The 20,181-nt window shown below is 44.7% G+C and overlaps 1 protein-coding gene across 1 annotated transcript in view; it reads right to left on the minus strand.

Annotated features, from left to right (window-relative positions):
- Positions 1 to 20,181, minus strand: part of LOC124805709 (leucine-rich repeat-containing protein 24-like) — a 677,046-nt gene that overhangs the window by 177,936 nt on the left and 478,929 nt on the right. Inside the window, exon 3 of the mRNA XM_047266278.1 lies at positions 10,480 to 10,770. Coding sequence (XP_047122234.1) covers positions 10,480 to 10,770 — 291 coding nt within the window. The remainder of the gene's footprint in view (positions 1 to 10,479; positions 10,771 to 20,181) is intronic.

Raw genomic sequence — 20,181 nt, forward strand, 5'->3', positions numbered from 1 at the left:
AACATTGGCGAAGACTCGTTCGTCGTCATTATAACACGAAGTGCGCCTCACAAAGAGTGAGCTCGTTACAGGTGATACGGGTGAACTGCATTGCAATGCTTTGTTCTCCATTCACTACTGCTACTAATTCCAGAAAATCGTCCTTTTGTCTTCTTGTCCAAAGTTGTGTAGAGCGTTCGACTGTTTCCAGCACCATGTCTTCAGTCACAGGTGTGATTCGTACAGGGGTACCCCTCACGTGGCATTTGGGAATCTCCCAGTTTCTAGAGGCGTTGACGCACGCTTGTAAACGTTCGACTGACGAGGTGCCTTCAGGCAGAGCATGCTTCTTGATACAAGTATGCAGCCTCTGTGTATTGCCGTTAACTCTGCCATACATGGAATGCCTATCCGCATACTCTTCTCCACTGTAATGTTTCATGTTACCACCAACACTCGTACAACACAACTGTCGCTTCGCGAACCGCTGACAAGAATGCGACTTTAATGGCTTACTGTGCGTCCTATCCATCCTGTTTACAACTCTATGACTCCGAAATGTAAACAAAGATCACACGACGAACTAGCATTCGGTGTTCACACAGAATCATGCCAACAGAGGCCGGTAACCTCAAAGTCGCAATCATCTCGCGTACGGTTTGAGCCGTGCTGCGGCTCGCGTTGTTGCTGTTTGTAGGTTTTCGTCCTTTACTCGAGGCCAGACTGTATCGTTTTGTTGACATGGTTGCGGTTGTTTGTCTTCTTCTCGTCTTAACTGGCGCCACTTGGTTTTGCAATTGTTGCTTGTCTGTTAGTGGCAGCAGCGGTGGTTAGCGATATGTGGTAACTGTGGCCCTATCTTTGGGGCGACGTCGTTTGTCTTCCGGGTCGCGTCAGTGTCCAGTTTGGTTGGGGACTCTGGAGGAGCCAGGTCCGCGCAGTGCAAGAACACTCCGGGTCCGCTGGCAGCGCGCATGGACTGCCAGATCGAAGCCCTGTGGTCGCAAGGGTGCACGACCTCGTCGTAAACCGGATCCTGGAAGCAAAAGTTGAGTGCATATGGATTAAAGTAGAGAAGCCACCACCATTGTGAGATCTTGCTTTTCTCCAGTGACTTGGGTTCGTGTTGCTGCTCGTTGTGTTGTCAAGTCGAAGAGCAGCGAGTGGAGTGCTTAGGGAAGGCGGATCTGATTAGCATTCCTGGACTTCTAATTACTATTTATTGCGTTCTGTTTGTTACTATTTGTTAAGTTCAATCAGCGGTTTTTTTCCTGCCTCATGGCCGCTAATGCTGCAATTACCTGCCCTTGGGGGTTAGTGTATGTAACGGCAGCGTACGTTTCCTCGCCTTGCCGCTGCTGTCCGGTGAGGCGTGTGGTTTTGACAGCTTTCTTGATTGTAGATTGGTTGGTGATCCTTCTACTCTGGTGGTAGTGATTCCTTTCTCGTTCCCGGCTGTCTAACCACAGTATTCTGCGGGTGGAGTCCAGACTACCGGTTCCGGCTTTAGCGTATTTCTTTACATCTTTGCATTTGGTTTATTGGATGTCAGGTAACTTCAGCAAGATTATCGTTAGACTGCCACTAGTCTGAGTTATCACCTGTGAAGCGAATGCAACTCTTGGCTGCCTATCTCATCGCTCGCGTAAGTGTTTTTTGCCGGACCTACTCAGAGGTCGATTTCTGGTTCACCGTTTGTGACTGGCCCTTGTGTTTTATTTTTGTATTTGCTGTTTTATTTTGTGTTTCTAAATTTTTTTACATAATTGCCATTCTTCGCGTTACAGCAGGTTTAAATAATTGTGCTACCATGTTTCCCATCAATTTGTCTCACCTGTGTTGTGATCATTTGCCTGTCCTTTCACATTAACCTTAGCTATTGCATTGCTGATTTACAGTATGTTTGTTAAATTTTTTCATGACTGTTGTTCTTGGCGTTAAAGGACTTTAGCCGTGACTGTGGTTACTTGCCTTAAAATTCTAATTGGGATCACATTGGCTTGTTTTTAAAAAAACATTATTTGCTGTGTCTGTACTTTATGCTCGTTTGGTAAATCGTAACGCACTGAAAGCACTGTTAATTACATAGTTGTTTATTTCTTCAATAATAACGTGTGATATCTTTATTTATTGCTGTGTCTGGAATTAAGGGAACCTGTAGTAACTGATTACGGCCCCGTCAACAATCGTAACCGAATCTTGCCTTCCTTGACTACCAAGTTTCACCGTTCCATCGTGGGCGTATGTTTACTGTGACGTTTTTGCTTCTAGTATCGTGTATTTTGAAATTTTTTACTTTACGCCGGTACTTATGATACACCTTGATATTACGTTATCTGCCCAAAACCTAATAGAGGTTCAAAATGGTTCAAATGGCTCTGAGCACTATGGGACTCAACTGCTGTGGTCATAAGTCCCCTAGAACTTAGAACTACTTAAACCTAACTAACCTAAGGACATCACACACATCCATGCCCGAGGCAGGATTCGAACCTGCGACCGTAGCGGTCGTGCGGTTCCAGACTGTAGTGCCTTTAACCGCTCGGCCACTCCGCCCGGCCCTAATAGAGGTGTACCGTGATACTCGGAACGCTTAGCAAGAGTCGTCAAACCCCGCAGGCAGTTTTATGGCTGAGGGTGAGATGGCGCCGGAGAAATCAAAGGGGCAGCAGTTAGGGTCAGAGGTATCCACCACGAGGTGGGGCGACCGAGCGGAGTCTTGCAGGGAGCAGCAGAATTAACGGGACATCCAAGCAGCGAACGGAATTAATGTGCGATTCCAATGGCGTGGCTGTAAGCCGCGTGGCGAGCCAGTCACGTGTGCAACAGTATTCCTTAAATGTAACAAACGGATTGCATCCCTTTGCGATATCGCTTCTGTAATTGCTGTGCGTAGCAGTCAAGTCGCTCGCCACTTTGGTGTCTACTGTCGCGCCAGCAGAAACAGTTACATCAAAGGAGTGCCACAGTAACGGCGCATGGTAACCTGCGCGGCTTGTGTTGCTACAGCGACCACATTGGTTTTGCACTTCTGCGCTGCGGCCGCGGCGCGAGGAAGGCACTTGGGAGCTTCCAGAGTATTGTGAGGGCGAGCGAATGACGGAGCCACCTGGTGGCCGTCGTGTCTGGACAACACGGTGGCGACTCCACAGGGGAGTGCAAGTGGTTGTGTTACGATTGGTTCCGTTGCCGATGCCTGCAGAAATGTTATGGCTGGAGTGCATGGGCAGTGTTTGTACGCCGCGTTGGATTAGCCGAGCGGTCTAAGGCGCTGAAGTCATGGCCTGTGCGGCTGGTCCCGGCGGAGGTTCGAGTCCTCCCTCGGGCATGGGTGTGTGTGTTTGTCCTTAGGATAATTTAGGTTAAGTAGTGTGTAAGCTTAGGGACTGATGACCTTAGCAGTTAAGTCATAAGATTTCACACACGTTTGAAAAACTAGTGTTTGTACCTTCGAGCTGTGTGTCCCGCCGCGCCATCAAGAAATTATTTCGTGGTTTTCCATTATGTCTGTTCGATGCAACCAGCCACGAATTCCTCTCATATGTCAACCACTTCATCTGAGCGTGGCACTTGCATCGTACGACCACATTTATGTGCTGGACGTGTCCCAGTCTCGGTTTTCCCCTACAGTTTTTACCTTCTAGAGCTCCCTCTAGCACCATGAAGTTATTTCCTGATTATTAATAGATGTACTGCCATCCTGTCCATCCTTGTTGTCAATGTTTTCCAAGTTTTCCTTTCTTCACCAACTCAGCAGAGAAAATCATCATTCCTTATCTTATCAGCCCATCTAAGTTTCAACTTCCTTCCATAAGAGCACATCTCAAATATGCCGATTCTGTCCTTTTCTGGACAATCCACAGTCCATGATCTACTACCGTTAAATGCAGTGTTGCAAACATACATTTCAGAAATTTCTTCCTCAGATCAAGGATCAGACTTCTCTTAGGTAGGAATCCCCTCGCTGCATGTGCTGATCTGCTAGTTTTGTCCTTCTTGCTTGGTCTGTGTTAAGCGTTAAGAATTCCTTAGCTACGTCTTCTTCATGGTGCTCAATTTTGACGTCACGATCATCGACAATCCACTTTCTGCTGCCTCTCATTACTTTCGTCTTTTTTCCTCTTATAACTTCCTTTGCATTCTTTGTGCTTCTCTAATGGATACAGGAGCGAAAAGCAGATACAGTTCATGGACAGTGTATTCAGATATTAATTTGTTCTTCATCTAATATCAAATAGTAAAAGTAATACATAACATCGTCTACTGTATTTGCTAAGAGTGGGTTTGAGTGCAGAAATATTTACGAATACAAAGATTTACAACGCAATCAGTCTTCAATACAATGACTCTTCCGTAGATGACGAGCCCTGACCTCCATGAAAATCTGTAAATTTTATGAAATGGAAACACACAAAAGTGATCTCTGTCCATCGATGCTTGAATTTAAGTAGCCCCGTCGCTACAGCTCAGGAGGGGGAATGTTCGCATATCACTGGCAGTGGCGTGAGAGTTGATCACAGCGCCCTCATGTGGCGGTGCGAAACGCGGCGGCGTGACCAAGTGGCGGCCGGTACCATACTTCCGTTACGATTACTAAAGTGGAACATTCTACTTTAATTGACAGTCCTCTGCTTTATATTAGCTTGCATGGAATTTGTTCTAGGTGCTGTCCAGCAGTGTTTCAAGTTAAAAGATTACGTATCTTAGTTCACTTATTACATTTTACATTGCTGGTGGATAAGATTTTCTGTTGAAGTTAATGACATGATACGTTGCTCCGACTTGCTTTTTTGTAACTATTTCGTTGGCTGGAAATTTTCCTTCAACATTGTTGTTTTTATTTTTTATTATTGTTGTATAGTAATAACAGGAATTTGTGATTGTAGTTGATTTTTGATTTCTTAGTAGAGTTGTGTTGCCTAGGAGAACACATTTACGCGCCCACAACCAGTAGACCTTGCACACACTAGCCGCAGTGGTGGTGCACCCCTATGAAAGCCAATCTGCATTAATTGTTTTCAGTGTAAGCGTAGGCTTCCGCGGCCGTTGTCTTCTTCAATAAAATTCTTCAGGGTATCAGACCGCATCGTCATAATTTAAAATGCGCCAACGTTTCGGCCAGCGTTGCAGCTAGCCTTCATCAGGGCCTTACGTTAACTGCTAAATGAACACACTTGATTCCTTAAATAACTGCACGAGAAAACCGTGTCGTTACTTGATTGGCTGTAAAGGGAGGAGGAGGAGGGGTGAAAGGTATGCTTTATTGGTGTTTCCTTTATTATCTGTCATTGGCTGAAATAGCTGTTTTCTATTGGTCTTTATATTAATCCACCCCATTGGAGGAGACGGACGAATAGCGAACAGGTGATGGCTGTGACGTCACACTGTTTCCATGCTGTCCAGAAGCCGGCTGCGGCGTCCCATTGCTCTGTGCGCTCGCGACCACTGCGGCTCTCCGCGTGTCTGCATGGGCCGCCACGGCTCTGCCGCCGCTCCGTAGCCCTGCTATTGCAGGCAGCCAAGACCTCGGAAGCTTGTACCCGTCCTCTCTATTCATGTTGGCGGGTCTTTTGGCTATTTCTATCGCCTCTCTAATCTTTCTTTTGAAATCCACGGAAACATCAAGAAGTTAGAAGCACTGCGTTTAAAAAGATGTAAACTGCTGAATGACCTTGCTTTTTTGAAGAGATGCAGAGACACGAGTGTTGTGCCGTATTCTTTGCGGTTGACGTCTCACATAAAAACGAACAAGGCGAGGAATATCTGTGTTAAAGCCAGTAAAGCATTGCTACGGGAAAGGATCCGCCACATCCGCATAAGTCTCGATGCTCACAACAGGAATTTGTGTGATCTGCACCTATTTCTGGCCGGAAAACTTCAGATGGAAGACTGGGATAAAGTCGACAGGTTAACCTTTCAGCAAGCATCAAGGACCAGCAATAGTATTACTAACCGACAGATGAGAAAGTACGACAAACTACAACAGAAAGCCACAGACGAAATATTGACGCTGGACAGGCGACGGACAGTGGTCAACCTCTCCAGCCACACCTTGAGCGAAGCAACCACAGCAATTCTGGCCAAGGGGATGAATTTCGCAGTCGCACCTAAGCGAGTTCCAAAAGAAGATATCATAGAATCCGTAGAGGCTTCTGTACGTCATCTGCCACAGGCCGAGGCGGAGAAGATCCGGCAGGAAACGGTCAGAGTTCTGAATAAAGCAAAGCCACCGAAGCAAAACATCAACGCTGAGGAATACCGGGCCATCAAGGAACTCAGGGACAACCCCCACTTAGTAGTGGTGCAGGCAGATACGGGCAACGCCACTGTAGTCCTGGACACAACTGATTACAACAAACGAATGGAAGATATTCTCGCAGAACCTATCTACAAGAAACTTCAGGGAGATCCGACGGCCAAGGTAATCAAAACGACGCAGGCACTGCTCAAGCACTCTAGAATCAACTTCGACAAGGCCAGAAGATTCATCCCGCAAGTGACACAGGCACCAAGGATATATGGTGTACCGAAGGTACACAAAACCGACTTCCCCTTAAGGCCCATAGTAAACAGTATAAATTCGCCGACCTACTACCTAGCGAAAGAACTGGCACCTAGGCTCCGACACCTAGTGCACCAAACCGAGTCCTACGTTAAGGATTCCACTCACTTCGTGTCTCTCCTAAAGGAAATGCGTGTTACGGACCAAGATCTGATGGTTAGTTTCGACGTCAAATCCCTATTCACGAATGTCCCAGTGTCAGATACTGTGAACATCCTAGAAGAACGCGTGGCACCTGATATATGTGAGCTTGTGCGCCACTGTCTGACGACCACCTATTTCAAGTGGAGAGGTCAATTTTATGAACAAACTGACGGTGTAGCTATGGGCTCACCCCTATCGCCTATCGCAGCAGAAATTTTCATGGAGGCATTTGAGGAAACAGCCCTCCAGTCCGCACCATTACGCCCAAATTGTTGGCTTCGCTATGTCGATGATACTTTCGTCATCTGGCCCCACGGAGAAGAGGAGTTACAGAACTTCCACAAGCACCTTAACCAACAGCATAGGAAAATTCAGTTTACAATGGAAACAGAGAAGAATGGGGTGCTGCCTTTTCTCGACGTGGAAGTTTATCGAAAACCTGATGGTAAACTTGGCCACAAAGTGTACAGGAAACCAACCAGTACGGACAGGTACCTTCACGCCTCCTCCCACCATCACCCCACGCAGAAGAAGTCCGCCCTGCACACGCTAACGAAGAGAGCGTACAGGATAAGCGACGAAGAACATCTGAAGACAGAACTTGAACGCCTCAGGTCCATCTTCGGAACTAATGGCTATGGGAAGCAGATGATAGACAGCACCATGTCGACAAGGGAGAAGATTAATAGGGAAGAGGAGAAGGAGGCACAGAGCATTGCTGTGTTACCATATGTACAAGGGGTCACCGAACGTATTGGCAAAATTCTACGAAAAGCCGACATCAAACCAATTTTCCGAAGCAGAAACAAAATATCAGACATGCTCGGTTCTACCAAGGACGCAGTTGACAAACTACACACAGCTGGCGTGTATGAAATTGGTTGTGCGTGTGGATTAGTCTACATAGGTGAGACGGGACGTCCGATTAGCACAAGGCTCTCGGAACATGAAAGATATATCCGCCTGAAACAACACACTAAGTCAGCAGTGGCGGAACACCGAGACAAGTGCGGGAAACCAATATTTTTTCAAGAAGCCCGCGTCCTGGCGAAACAGCCTCTCACTTTCAAAAGAAAGATTAGAGAGGCGATAGAAATAGCCAAAAGACCCGCCAACATGAATAGAGAGGACGGGTACAAGCTTCCGAGGTCTTGGCTGCCTGCAATAGCAGGGCTACGGAGCGGCGGCAGAGCCGTGGCGGCCCATGCAGACACGCGGAGAGCCGCAGTGGTCGCGAGCGCACAGAGCAATGGGACGCCGCAGCCGGCTTCTGGACAGCATGGAAACAGTGTGACGTCACAGCCATCACCTGTTCGCTATTCGTCCGTCTCCTCCAATGGGGTGGATTAATATAAAGACCAATAGAAAACAGCTATTTCAGCCAATGACAGATAATAAAGGAAACACCAATAAAGCATACCTTTCACCCCTCCTCCTCCTCCCTTTACAGCCAATCAAGTAACGACACGGTTTTCTCGTGCAGTTATTTAAGGAATCAAGTGTGTTCATTTAGCAGTTAACGTAAGGCCCTGATGAAGGCTAGCTGCAACGCTGGCCGAAACGTTGGCGCATTTTAAATTATGACGATGCGGTCTGATACCCTGAAGAATTTTATTGAAGAATTGTTTTCAGTGGTGGAGATGATACACTGGCAAAATAGAAAAGGTAATGGCTTAACCTACTTTCGACGAAGAAATAGTTAGGGACGTGGCGCTCACTCTGGTTGGGAAAGAATTTGGAAGGAAATGGTTGTATCATTGTCAAAGAGATCATCTTGGAATTAATCATTGTCGGGTTGGGGAAACCAAAATTCGTCGACACAGGGACCGCGTATTCAAACGTCAACGTTGAGCGTGTCGAGTTTCTGACGCCATAGCGTGGAAAAAGTATGTTGGGGAGTCTTTCCAAGTGAGTAGAGCAATATTAATCACGACAGATGTTCTGAACGTGCGTTTGAACGTAGACCAATCACATGGAAGAACGCCACCTACGTCACATGCTCGCCATCTCTCTTCAGGAGAGAGTCTGGATACGCCATATTGGGTTTTAGTTTATATTATAACTTATATCCTCTGCTTATATGAGATTTCTAAGCAAAATGAAATTGGTCTCTCGAAAACACATTGTTTGTTGGTATGATTTGTTGTGACAAACTGGTGGTTAGTAATTTTTGCTTTGTAACTTGCCCGTTAGAACAGTATGCAGTTTCAAGGAAAAGGTACATGGAAGATCGATCAAAAACACATCTTGGTACAATTTTTAATACCTAAATGACAATTAACAACACATCTGCGATTAAAACCTTCAGATGATAATAAAATACAAAAGAAAGGCGCTTTTTTGCGGAAAATCAGTGCGATGTAGTGAAGCCAGGAAGTGATAAGACAAGTGTTGCATCTCATATTCTTTTTAACTCACCTTAACGTTTTATAATTGGTTCTGTGACTTCATTTTTTATTTGAGTATGTTATATAACATTCGATGTTATGTAAATGCAAGTGCACTCTCTCTCTCGACTTGCTGCATCTACCTATGAGTTTGCACTACTTGCAGTACAATTTTCTGCAGTTTCTTGTTTAGCCTTGTATTTACAAGTTCTAAAGATTCTGCTACTGAATAGAAACAGCGATCAAATAAGAATAACCTCAATGTTTTACTAATGACTGCGATGATAGAATAATTTTTGTTTCATGTGGAAAATTATCATACATTTGTACTGAACTATTTTTGATGATATTGTTGTAAGCTTATGTTCTTTTAATGTGGAACTTTCCTTTTGTCTTGTAACATGTTCATGCATATTGAAGTTTTTATTAATGTATACTGCTGAGAGAACGATATGACTAGCAGATGGACGAGGAATGTGCATTTTAAGGGAGCTGACTTAGGAATTTTATGCGCGTCCCTTTCGTACACAAACTGTGTGATCTACGACCAAGTTACAGCCGACAGCTGCCGCTGGAGTGCACTGCAATCGCGTATACCACATTGAGACACACGTGGCATATCCACAAGCCGCTGTTTCTGAGCGTTCAGCAGCATGTGAATTCGGTATTATGACGTTCGAATGCACGATGCCTGTGCCGACGGCATGAGGCTGGCTGACTGATTGTGAATTTGAACTGTCATCCACTTCGATGCCGAATCCAGTGTGTTAACACTGGGTAATTACGCTCGATCAAATGAAACAATTGCCCTTTCCTATTATCTCTGACAGTTTCCTTTGTGGTATCATGCAGAGATCGCGGTGCCACCCAAAGTCGATAACTTGATATCACATACACTGGCGAGGGATCGCTGCAATTCGTAGCTGTGTATGGGAGGTTCGACTGTGGACCACGCCTCCCATCTCAGTACTGCAGAGCCCTCGTACCGAGGTCAATATAGGGGTGTGCTAGTACGAACTCTGCCCGTAATTCGAGATCTGAGCTGCAGCAGTCAACATAATCATTTAGGACAGTGACAGTTAATTCTTCCGCTGGATTTCATAAAAGTTGGACGTTGTGCTTCAAGAGAAGAGTTTCTGATTGTATGCATTGAGAAGTGCTTTGATAGTCAGTGATACTAATAAATTGCCCAGTTCTCCGGTAGTAAGGAAGTGTGTCTAAGGTAAGTAAGTGTTTTATTCATTTACGTAATAAAGTGAACTAATATTTCATATGTTGTAGTTAAGGATGAATGCTGTCTCAGAACACTCAAAGGATCCACAGCTGTGACCGGAAGGCTGTAGTTTCGTCTGGTCAGAACGCGCTTCACGATCGCAGAATCGAGAGTAGAGTGGTTGTTGGACGTACCGCCTTGAGCGTAGCGGCGGCGACGTTGAGCGCGGCGGCGTCCAGCTGCTGGAGGCGGTTGTTGTTGAGGTGCAGCGTCTCGAGCGCCGAGAGGCGGGCGAAGGCGGCCGGGTGGACGCGCGCCAGCCGGCAGTGCGAGAGGTCCAGCGTGCGCAGGTGCGGCAGCGTGGGAAACTGGCCCTCAACCAGCTCCGACAGCGGGTTGTGGCTCAGCGACAGCATGCGCAGCCGGTCGTTGCCGGAGAACGTGCCCGGCTGCAGCGCCGCTATCGCGTTCCCGGACAGGTCCACCTGCAGACACCGACAGGCGGCTGCTGTTCACCACCAGCTGCGACCGTCCTCATCCACCACACATCAGTACTTTACTAGGAGAGCAGTAAGAATGAATGGTTCGAATGGCTCTGAGCACTATGGGACTTAACTGTTGAGGCCGTCAGAACTACTTAAACCTAACTAACCTAAGGACATCACACACATCCATTCCCGAGGCAGGATTCGAACCTGCGAACGCAGCGGTCGCGCGGTTCGAGGCTGTAGTGCCTAGAACCGCTCTGCCACTTCGGCCGGCGAGCAGTAAGAGCTGATGTTCAAGAATTAAAGGGACAGAAACACTACAGCGGTGTCATCAGGTTTGATTCAATGTGGAAACAGATGTGCCAGTGGCTGTATTTGTTTCAAGTAGTAAAGGTCACAGCAAACAGTCGCTAATAATGTTTATTGCATCTACATATTTCGGCCACTACGGGGCCATCTTCACTGCTAAAAGCGTGATAAACAACTAGTTATAATAAGGTAAAGTCGCACAAGCTGTAAATCTGAGTTAGTGATAAAATACATACCAGTACATGTAAGTTAAAACATGGAAACCACTTGTATATACACGTAGTCGAAACCAGACTATTCATTTGCAATATGCACATCAAAAAAAGTTTTGCATCACCTCGGTTCCGAGAGTTCCGGAACCTGTAAAGAAAATTGGGATAGAGATCAACATAAACATCATTTTCGCCCATTTCACTGCCCAGAAAACCACACATTGCATGTTGTACCACCATACAGCAAGACCTTCAGAGGTGAGACCAGACTGCTGTACATACTGTTACCTCTAATACCCAGTACGAGGTACATTCAAGTGCTAAGGCCTCCGATTTTTTTTCTCCGGACTGGAAAGAGATTGAAACACGCGCATTGTTTTAAAATGAGCCCGCGTTCATTGTCAATACGTCCCAGAGATGGCAGCACCGTACGGCAGATGGAATTTTACCACCAGCGGCGAGAATGAGAACTGTTTTAAATACTTAAAATGGCGACGTTTTCCTTACTTGAACAGCGTGCAATCATTCGTTTTCTGAATTTGCGTGGTGTGAAACCAATTGAAATTCATCGACATTTGAAGGAGAGATGTGGTGATGGAGTTATGGATGTGTCGAAAGTGCGTTCGTGGGTGCGACAGTTTAATGAAGGCAGAACATCGTGTGACAACAAACCGAAACAACCTCGGGCTCGTACAAGCAGGTCTGACGACATGATCGAGAAAGTGGAGAGAATTGTTTTGGGGGATCGCCGAATGACTGTTGAACAGATCGCCTCCAGAGTTGGCATTTCTGTGGGTTCTGTGCACACAATCCTGCATGACGACCTGAATATGCGAAAAGTGTCATCCAGGAGGGTGCCACGAATGCTGACGGACGACCACATGGCTGCCCGTGTGGCATGTGGCCAAGCAATGTTGACGCGCAACGACAGCATGAATGGGACTTTCTTTTCGTCGGTTGTGACAAAGGGTGAGACGTGGATGCCATTTTTCAATCCAGAAACAAAGCGCCAGTCAGCTCAATGGAAGCACACAGATTCACCGCCACCAAAAAAATTTCCGGTAACCGCCAGTGCTGAAAAAATTATGGTGTCCATGTTCTGGGACAGCGAGGGCGTAATCCTCACCCATTGCATTCCAAAGGGCACTACGGTAACAGGTGTATCCTACTAAAATGTTTTGAAGAACAAATTCCTTCTTGCACTGCAACAAAAACGTCCGGGAAGGGCTGCGCGTGTGCTGTTTCACCAAGACAACGCACCCGCACATCGAGCTAACGTTACGCAACAGTTTCTTCGTGATAACAACTTTGAAGTGATTCCTCATGCTCCCTACTCACCTGACCTGGCTCCTACTGACTTTTGGCTTTTTCCAACAATGAAAGACACTCTCCGTGGCCGCACATTCACCAGCCGTGCTGCTATTGCCTCAGCAATTTTCCATTGGTCAAAACAGACTCCTAAAGAACCCTTCGCCGCTGCCATGGAATCATGGCGTCAGCGTTGTGAAAAATGTGTACGTCTGCAGGGCGATTACGTCGAGAAGTAACGCCAGTTTCATCGATCTCGGGTGAGTAGTTAATTAGAAAAAAAATCGGAGGCCTTAGAACTTGAATGCATCTCGTAGCATTACCTCTTGCACTCATGCATGCGTATATTTGTCGTGGAGTACTATCCACAAGTTCATCATGGCCCTGTTGCTCCAGATTGTCCCATTCCTCAACGACGATTCGGCGTAGATCTCTCAGCGTGGTTGGTGGGTCACGTTGTCCATAAACAGCGCTTTTCATTCTATCCTAGGCATGTTCGATAGGGTTCGTGACTGGAGAACATGCTGGCCACTCTACTCAAGCGATGTCGTTATCCTGAAGGAAGTCATTCACAAAATGTGCACGATGTGGTCACGAACTGTCATCCATGAAGACGAATGCCTCGAAAATGTGCTGCCTATATGGTTGTTTAGTTTCATTGCCATAGAAACTACTACAACGCCGCGCCAACACAAGGTTGGCAGCCTGTCGTCTGCCGAGCACAGCACACTCTAGCGGACTGTGCAGCTCGACGGAACTGAAGTGTGCCTCGTTCACTTCTTAGCTTGATTTCAACATAGGAAGACGCACTTTCATAATCGGCCCTCAGCCAGTTCTATAATGTTTGCATTGATTCTCTGAGGAGGGCCCATCAGGCTTAGTCCCTGAGAAAATGTGTTAGTTATAGCCGTAGCTGCAGTCCTACAAACTACAGAAGATAAGTAATTTTCATTGTACTATGTGTTTCTTGAACAATAAACCTTCTCTCTAACAGTGTGCCGTATGGCATATTAGTGCAACCTGGACTCCTTCAGCTCCTATCAACTCGGCCTCCTACTTATTTGCATTTAGTAACGAGCTGAAAACAGCCACGCGTTTTGTGCCTCTAAACAGTGAGACAAAGTAGGTTGCACTGTCAGTCCGAGGATCACATTCACGTATCGTACAACTGTTACAGCGCATTCCGTGACCACCAGCTGCATACGTCGGCTCCACAATATGCCACCCCAAAAGAGAAGGGAGCCTCCATCTTGTTGCACTCGCTGGACAGTGTATCTAAGGCGTTTAGCCTGACGGGATTGCCTCCAAACACGTCTCCGACGATTGTCTGGTTGAAGGCATATGTGACACTCATCGGTGAAGAGAACGTGATAGCAATCCTGACAGGCCCATTCGGCATGTTGTTGGGCCCATCTGTACCGCGCTGCATGGTGTCATGGTTGCAAAGATGGACCTTTCCATGGACTTCGGGAGTGAAGTTGCGCATCATGCAGCCTATTGCTGCACGAAAAGCATTATTCAACATGGTGGCGTTGCTCCGGCGATGGAACCGCTGTATTGACCGTCTAGGCATGGCTGAACACAGACAACATGAGCCGCGTACCTCCTTCCTGGTGGAATGACTGGAACTGATCGGCTGTCGGACGCCCTCCGGCTAATGGCGCTGCTCATGCATTGTTGTTTACATCTTCTGGCGGGTTTAGTGACATCTCTGAACAGTCAAAGGTACTGTGTCTGTGATACAGTATCCAGAGTCAACGTCTATCTTCAGGAGTTCTGGGAACCGATGTGATGCAAAACTTTATTTGATGTATGTATTTAACAAAGAAATTCGCCAAACAGCCATGCAGATTGGGAAGCTCTTTTATTTCATTTTTCGCTATCAGTTTCGGCAATTCAATATGTCATCTTCACGTCTCATATCCATATGTCGAAAATTATCGATACTGGCATAATTTGCAGTCAAATCGTCGAATGAAGCACTTGATAATTTACGACGTCTAGACACAGATGGCTCCGGTATCCCAACATTGATGATTTTTGAGAGGTGCATATGGGACCTGAAGACGGCATATTGAATTGCCGAAACTGCTAGCGAAAATAAAATAACTTCTCAATTTATGCTGCTGTTTGCCGAATTTCTTTGTTAAATATTTGACCAGCCGCTGTCCCACGTCCATAATGGATCAACAGAGACAACAATGTCAAAGGTTAAGTTCACACTGAGGCCGCTTTTTACACTTCCAACAGAGCTGGTTTCAGTGTGCATCATACTAGTCTACAGAGCCCTGTTTTCAAGTGTGATGCACTGACAACATGAAGCAAACCAAGCGCTGTATCCTGTGTGAGCTACAGCGGCGAGCGAGTGTGCCGGGACTTACCCCAGGTCACTGCTAGTAGCACCACGTCATCTTCACGCGTCTGCGCGTAGCGCACACGTATTGCACCACAATTAAATATGAAATTACAAATTTAAATTTATGTTTAAAACTTTGTTAAAATGTAGTTTAGTGTTATAATGTTCCAAATACCAAGTCTTTATATTATAGACTTAATTGCTTACATTAAAATGACGTTTTAAGAGAAAAATAAGTGGCGCTAAATAATGAAGCTAGAAAGCCAGAATTTGGTCAGAATGTGCAGTTAGAGCTCATAAATAGGTGGTGTAGGTTTCCAAAACCATATAATAAAAATTAACGCCGGAACCCACGTTTTTAGGAAAAATCAGAGGCGCTAAATAATAAACGTGAAAATTTGTTTCCTCCTTCAGTTCACCCCAAAAATCATAACTGAGCGACCACGTTAAGCTACCTCTTACAGTTTTTGAGTGATTAAGTAAAAAACAAAGTTTGTAACTAAAGTATACCCAATCGTAGTAGATTAGGTACCTGTAATTTTAATGATAAAACATACCAAATGATAAATCTATGCCAAATTTGAGAGTTATAGTATTAATAACAGACGACATAAGTGTGGTTCAGAGTTAACGATCTACCGTTACTTCCACTATGAAAATTCTAGAAGGCAAAGTTTTCATTCTGGCAAGCTGAAACTTTTTGGGTGGTTTCAAACAGCTTAACTGTATACAAGTAAAAATTAAGAAGTTTCTAAAGTAATTCGTAACTATGTTATTGAAGATTAAGTGCCCGAGAGAGCGGTCGTTCGGAGACTGCTGCAGTATGCAGATAGCCGTAGACAACAGATATTCCCTCAGCCGTCCGCTCCGGCACATATATAAATACTGCCCGAGAGGCAGTAGGATGGTTCACTTCGCACTCAGCCACTGTAGGCTCCACGTCTTTTAAACGTCTCGCTCTGCTTCGGATGACGTCAGAGCCGGGCTATGACGGATCGTGCATGTGCGATCAAAACGGACAGTGAACTCGCGAGGACTGTACACCGTCCTCAATCGCTTAGAATTCGCCAAAGTAATTGTTAGTGTGCCGTCCGTGAGAACTACAATTCCGCGTGGCAATTGGTGACCTTATTTCCACTTTTTTGGCGAGCATTAATTTTGAACATTTATTGCAAACTTTTATTGAGTACTTTTAGTCACGGAGAAAGACAATCGGGTAGAAACGTACCGTAGATGTCGCCTCTGAACTGCTAAATATTCTGTTAGAATAGAAAGACTTGCTTTCAATTGAAAATAGCAAATTTCCAAGTGTTGTGTGGGAGAAACTTTATGCAATATAATTTTGATTGGAACTTTATACTTTTATTTAAAATCAAAGTCCTGATCCCGCAAAGAAATAAGAAGATTGAAACTTTTCTGTCAGTGGGCTGGTCAAGAAAGTGTCTGTGCAGACTGGAAACTTAGGTGAGTATGTTTCTCTTCGCTTTCTGGCTGACCACTAAATTAGTTGCCCGGCTCGCGTGAGAAAAACAGCGAACAAACAAATCAGAAACTTTTACCCGCCATCCCACAAACATATATTTACTTTATTTTACAATTAGTATATTTTATCATTTTCTTTATAATTTTATACATCAAAAAAATTATGGCATAAAACAAAAGAATACTGTAATAAAGCAGTCGCTAATATTTTACTGTTACACATATGAGGTGGTAACTGTGTGAGCTAGGCAGTGGCATCGGCTATTGTTGTGCACTTTACAGATGAATATAGTTTTAAAAATACAGAAAACGTTCAGTAGACTTAAATTAACGTTCTAAATACCGCGTGCGTCAGTATCATGAGATACCGCGCGCGGACCTGGGCGCCGCGTTTACAAAATGGTACCATCCGTATACCTTTGTGAGTATAATGTAATGGTCACAAATAATTTAACATTTAGTTTAACTTCGTAACCAATTTACGAGATAAAGATAAATGAATACGTAACTATGCTATCATATTATAATAGCAGTAGTTTTGATTTCAATAATGCGTAGTACTGAATAATTACAGTACGAACCATATACATGTATTTCTCATTTAACTAAAATTAATCACATTATAAATTACAGCATACATAAATATGAAAACACTAAATATCAATCACTCTGAACTTCCTTTTCCTCATCTTCTCTTGGAGGACAGCAATCGCAGACTACTTTCCATGTTGTATGATTCTTACATAAAAACATGGATGTGTGGATGTCCTTAGGTTCGTTAGGTTTAAGTAGTTCTAAGTTCTAGGGGACTGATGACCTCAGAGCTATTTCAACCAATTTTTTTTTGTATTTAGCCGCCCCCCCCCCCCCCCCCGTTCTTGGGGTGGGTTTTCCCATTTCTGTTTCTTTACCTCGCAATCAACTGCAGATAACAGGAGGGTGCTTTTTTCTTATTTGGCGTGTAGGACACCAGCGTACAATTGTCCTGGAATCCGAATAGCGAAGAGCCCCTTTCTCAGGATTTCAGATCCAAAAAGCCTGAGGGGATTTCGTTTTTATAGTTTTCATTGCATCAAGAAATGTTACACCGTTCTCCAGAAGAAATTGCGCCAATGGATAGCTAGCGTAGTAGCTGTCGGTGTCTGCATATCTGTGAGAACATAAGATGGGCTGCACCAGTCGCTTGACTATGTCGAACGGTTTACTCGATGGAAAGTAAAGACCTTCCCCTTGTTTACCGCAATATATCTGAAAGCTGTGCACATAAAACTTTCTACTGTCGCACAAGGCACATAATTTCGGGTAGTATTTTGCCGGCTTGGCAGGCATGTATTGGATGAAACTACACCGACCTCGAAAGCGAAGTAGCGTTTGATCAATGGTCACAAATTCTGAGAAGGAGTAACAGTTTTTACAGTTACTTTCAAAGTTCTTGAGTACCTCCTTATGACTGTTAATTTGTCACATGTTTCTCGTAATTCCCTGGTCACTCTCTCATCAAACTTAATACTTCTCAGAGGAACATAAATCTTTTATAGAACAACGCAGCTCTGCAAGCCATCATCCCTGTACCACCACGTTTCCAAACTCTTCGGGCATTGGTGAGGCTACTTTTATTGAGAGCGATTAAGAACAGAACTCCACAAAGAGCTTTCATTTCCGAAGAAGTAGTAAACCTAGAATCTCTTTCCCTCGTATATTGAATAGCATATCTCCGCTCTGAAATATATAGGTTTGTGTAACTAACAAATTTGTCAAGCATATTTGTAGAAATGAATCTCACAAACGCATTCAATTCCGAGAAAAGATTTCTGCCCGCGCGGGCCGGATCTGGCAATACTTTTACAATATTTGTTGTTTCCCTTTAATTCGACAGACCTAATGAATTGCTTGTACAAACTGTTTCCCCATCTTTTCTGACGAAAAAACGATAATCATTGGCTTGAATATCATCCAAGGGATAGGAGTGTTCGTCCCCGGATTGTTCTGAGTCGCTACTGTTCATTATTTTATCCTCCGGTACACTTTCATCGGCTAATTTGGTTGGTGGCTCTACCACTTCATCTTCGTCCACAGGCAACCCACGAATTATTTGAGGTATAACTTCACCATGTATATGGTATATTCCTAGAAAAGCAAAATGGAACAAAGGATTAATTACACTTATCGCAATATGCAGCGACGGTTGGCACAAACAGCGCTGAAAGCAAAGGGAGACACGACAAAGTAAATAGGTACACGATTGACCGCGCTTGGTACGGAGAGCCGCCTGTGCAATGTTACCAGTTCCACGAAGAGTTTCTCGCTGATTATACTCGGAAACACGAGATACGCAAGTGAAATACTCGGGGGGAAGGGAGAACATGGGAATTCTTCTAAACAGAAATTGAGGGGACTTAGGACTAACACGTACTTCCACGAACACTGGTGCTGTGCCGGCCGGGGTGGGCGAGCGGTTCTAGGGGCTACAGACTGGAACCGCGCTACCGCTACGATCGCAGGTTCGAATCCTGCTTCGGTCATGGATGTATGATGTCCTTAGGTTATTTAGTTTTAAGTAGTTCTAAGTTCTAGGGGATTGATGAACTCAGAAGTCAAGTCCCATAGTGCTCAGAGCCATCTGAACCATTTGAACTGGTGCTGCGGTACTCTCTGCTGTCGCGCGGTATTTAGAGGGTTAATAGTATTTCCTGAAAATTAATTAATAGTAAATAAAAGTAAACATCAATAACCGATGCTACTGGTTAATTAACATAATTACCACCCAGTATGTATTACGTCTACAACTTTGCTTCTACCGCTTTTCCTCGAACTTCGAGACCTTATTCAGAAAAACATACAAAAAATTAACCATTCAAGGTTTTGGACTTCGCTAGTCCTGGTTTCTCCCACCTTACCGGCAGCATACGATTCACGCGGCGGAAGAAATGGGCGTCTTTTGAGGAGACCCATAAATCGACCCAATTTTGCACTTGTTCATACGATGTGTGACCAAGAAGTAACGGGAATTAATCTCATCACCTTTATATATCCGATTTTCAATTCTTTTATCTTGTTGGTACCCACGTTCCTATGTATTTTGCATTTGCAGCTGTCTTGAATATTTCGTGTATTGTACACTGTCGAAAAGGTTATACGTGTTTTGAGTACTCACCGAAGTTTTCTTTCGAAAAAGATGAATCGAAGACTTGACATAAAATTTTGCTTTAAAAATCGAATAAAGTGCAGCACCGCATTCGAAATGTTGACAGGCTTTCGGTGAATCTGCTATGAGTAAGGCAAGAGTTTGCGAGTGGTATAAGTGTTTCAAAGAGGGTCGAAAACACGTCGAAACTGACGATCCCCCTGGACTTCCTAGCAATGTGGATGAAGTAAAGAGAATGGTTCCGAAAAATTTCTGATTCACTGTCAGAGAGGTTGCTGATGTCGCCATATTCTTTGGCTCACGACAAGCAATTCTTTCTAATGTTTAGGGCAGCAGAGTTTGTTCCGAAATTCTCCTATTTCCACTAAAAATGACGTCGCGTAGACATCGAACAGGAAGTGCTGAATGAAATCGACAAGTATTTCGAAATTCCAAAAAAGGTATAACAGGTGGCAAAACACGGGTATACGGATATGATGTCGAAACCAAGGCCCAGTGCTGGTAATGGAAATTCCCTGAAGAGCCTCCAAGACTGAAAACAATTTGACAGGTTAGATCACATAAGAAAGTCCATCTCGCAGTTTTCTTCGATTACC

The sequence above is a fragment of the Schistocerca piceifrons genome, chromosome 7, assembly GCF_021461385.2.
Source record: "Schistocerca piceifrons isolate TAMUIC-IGC-003096 chromosome 7, iqSchPice1.1, whole genome shotgun sequence".
Lineage (NCBI taxonomy): Eukaryota > Metazoa > Arthropoda > Insecta > Orthoptera > Acrididae > Schistocerca > Schistocerca piceifrons.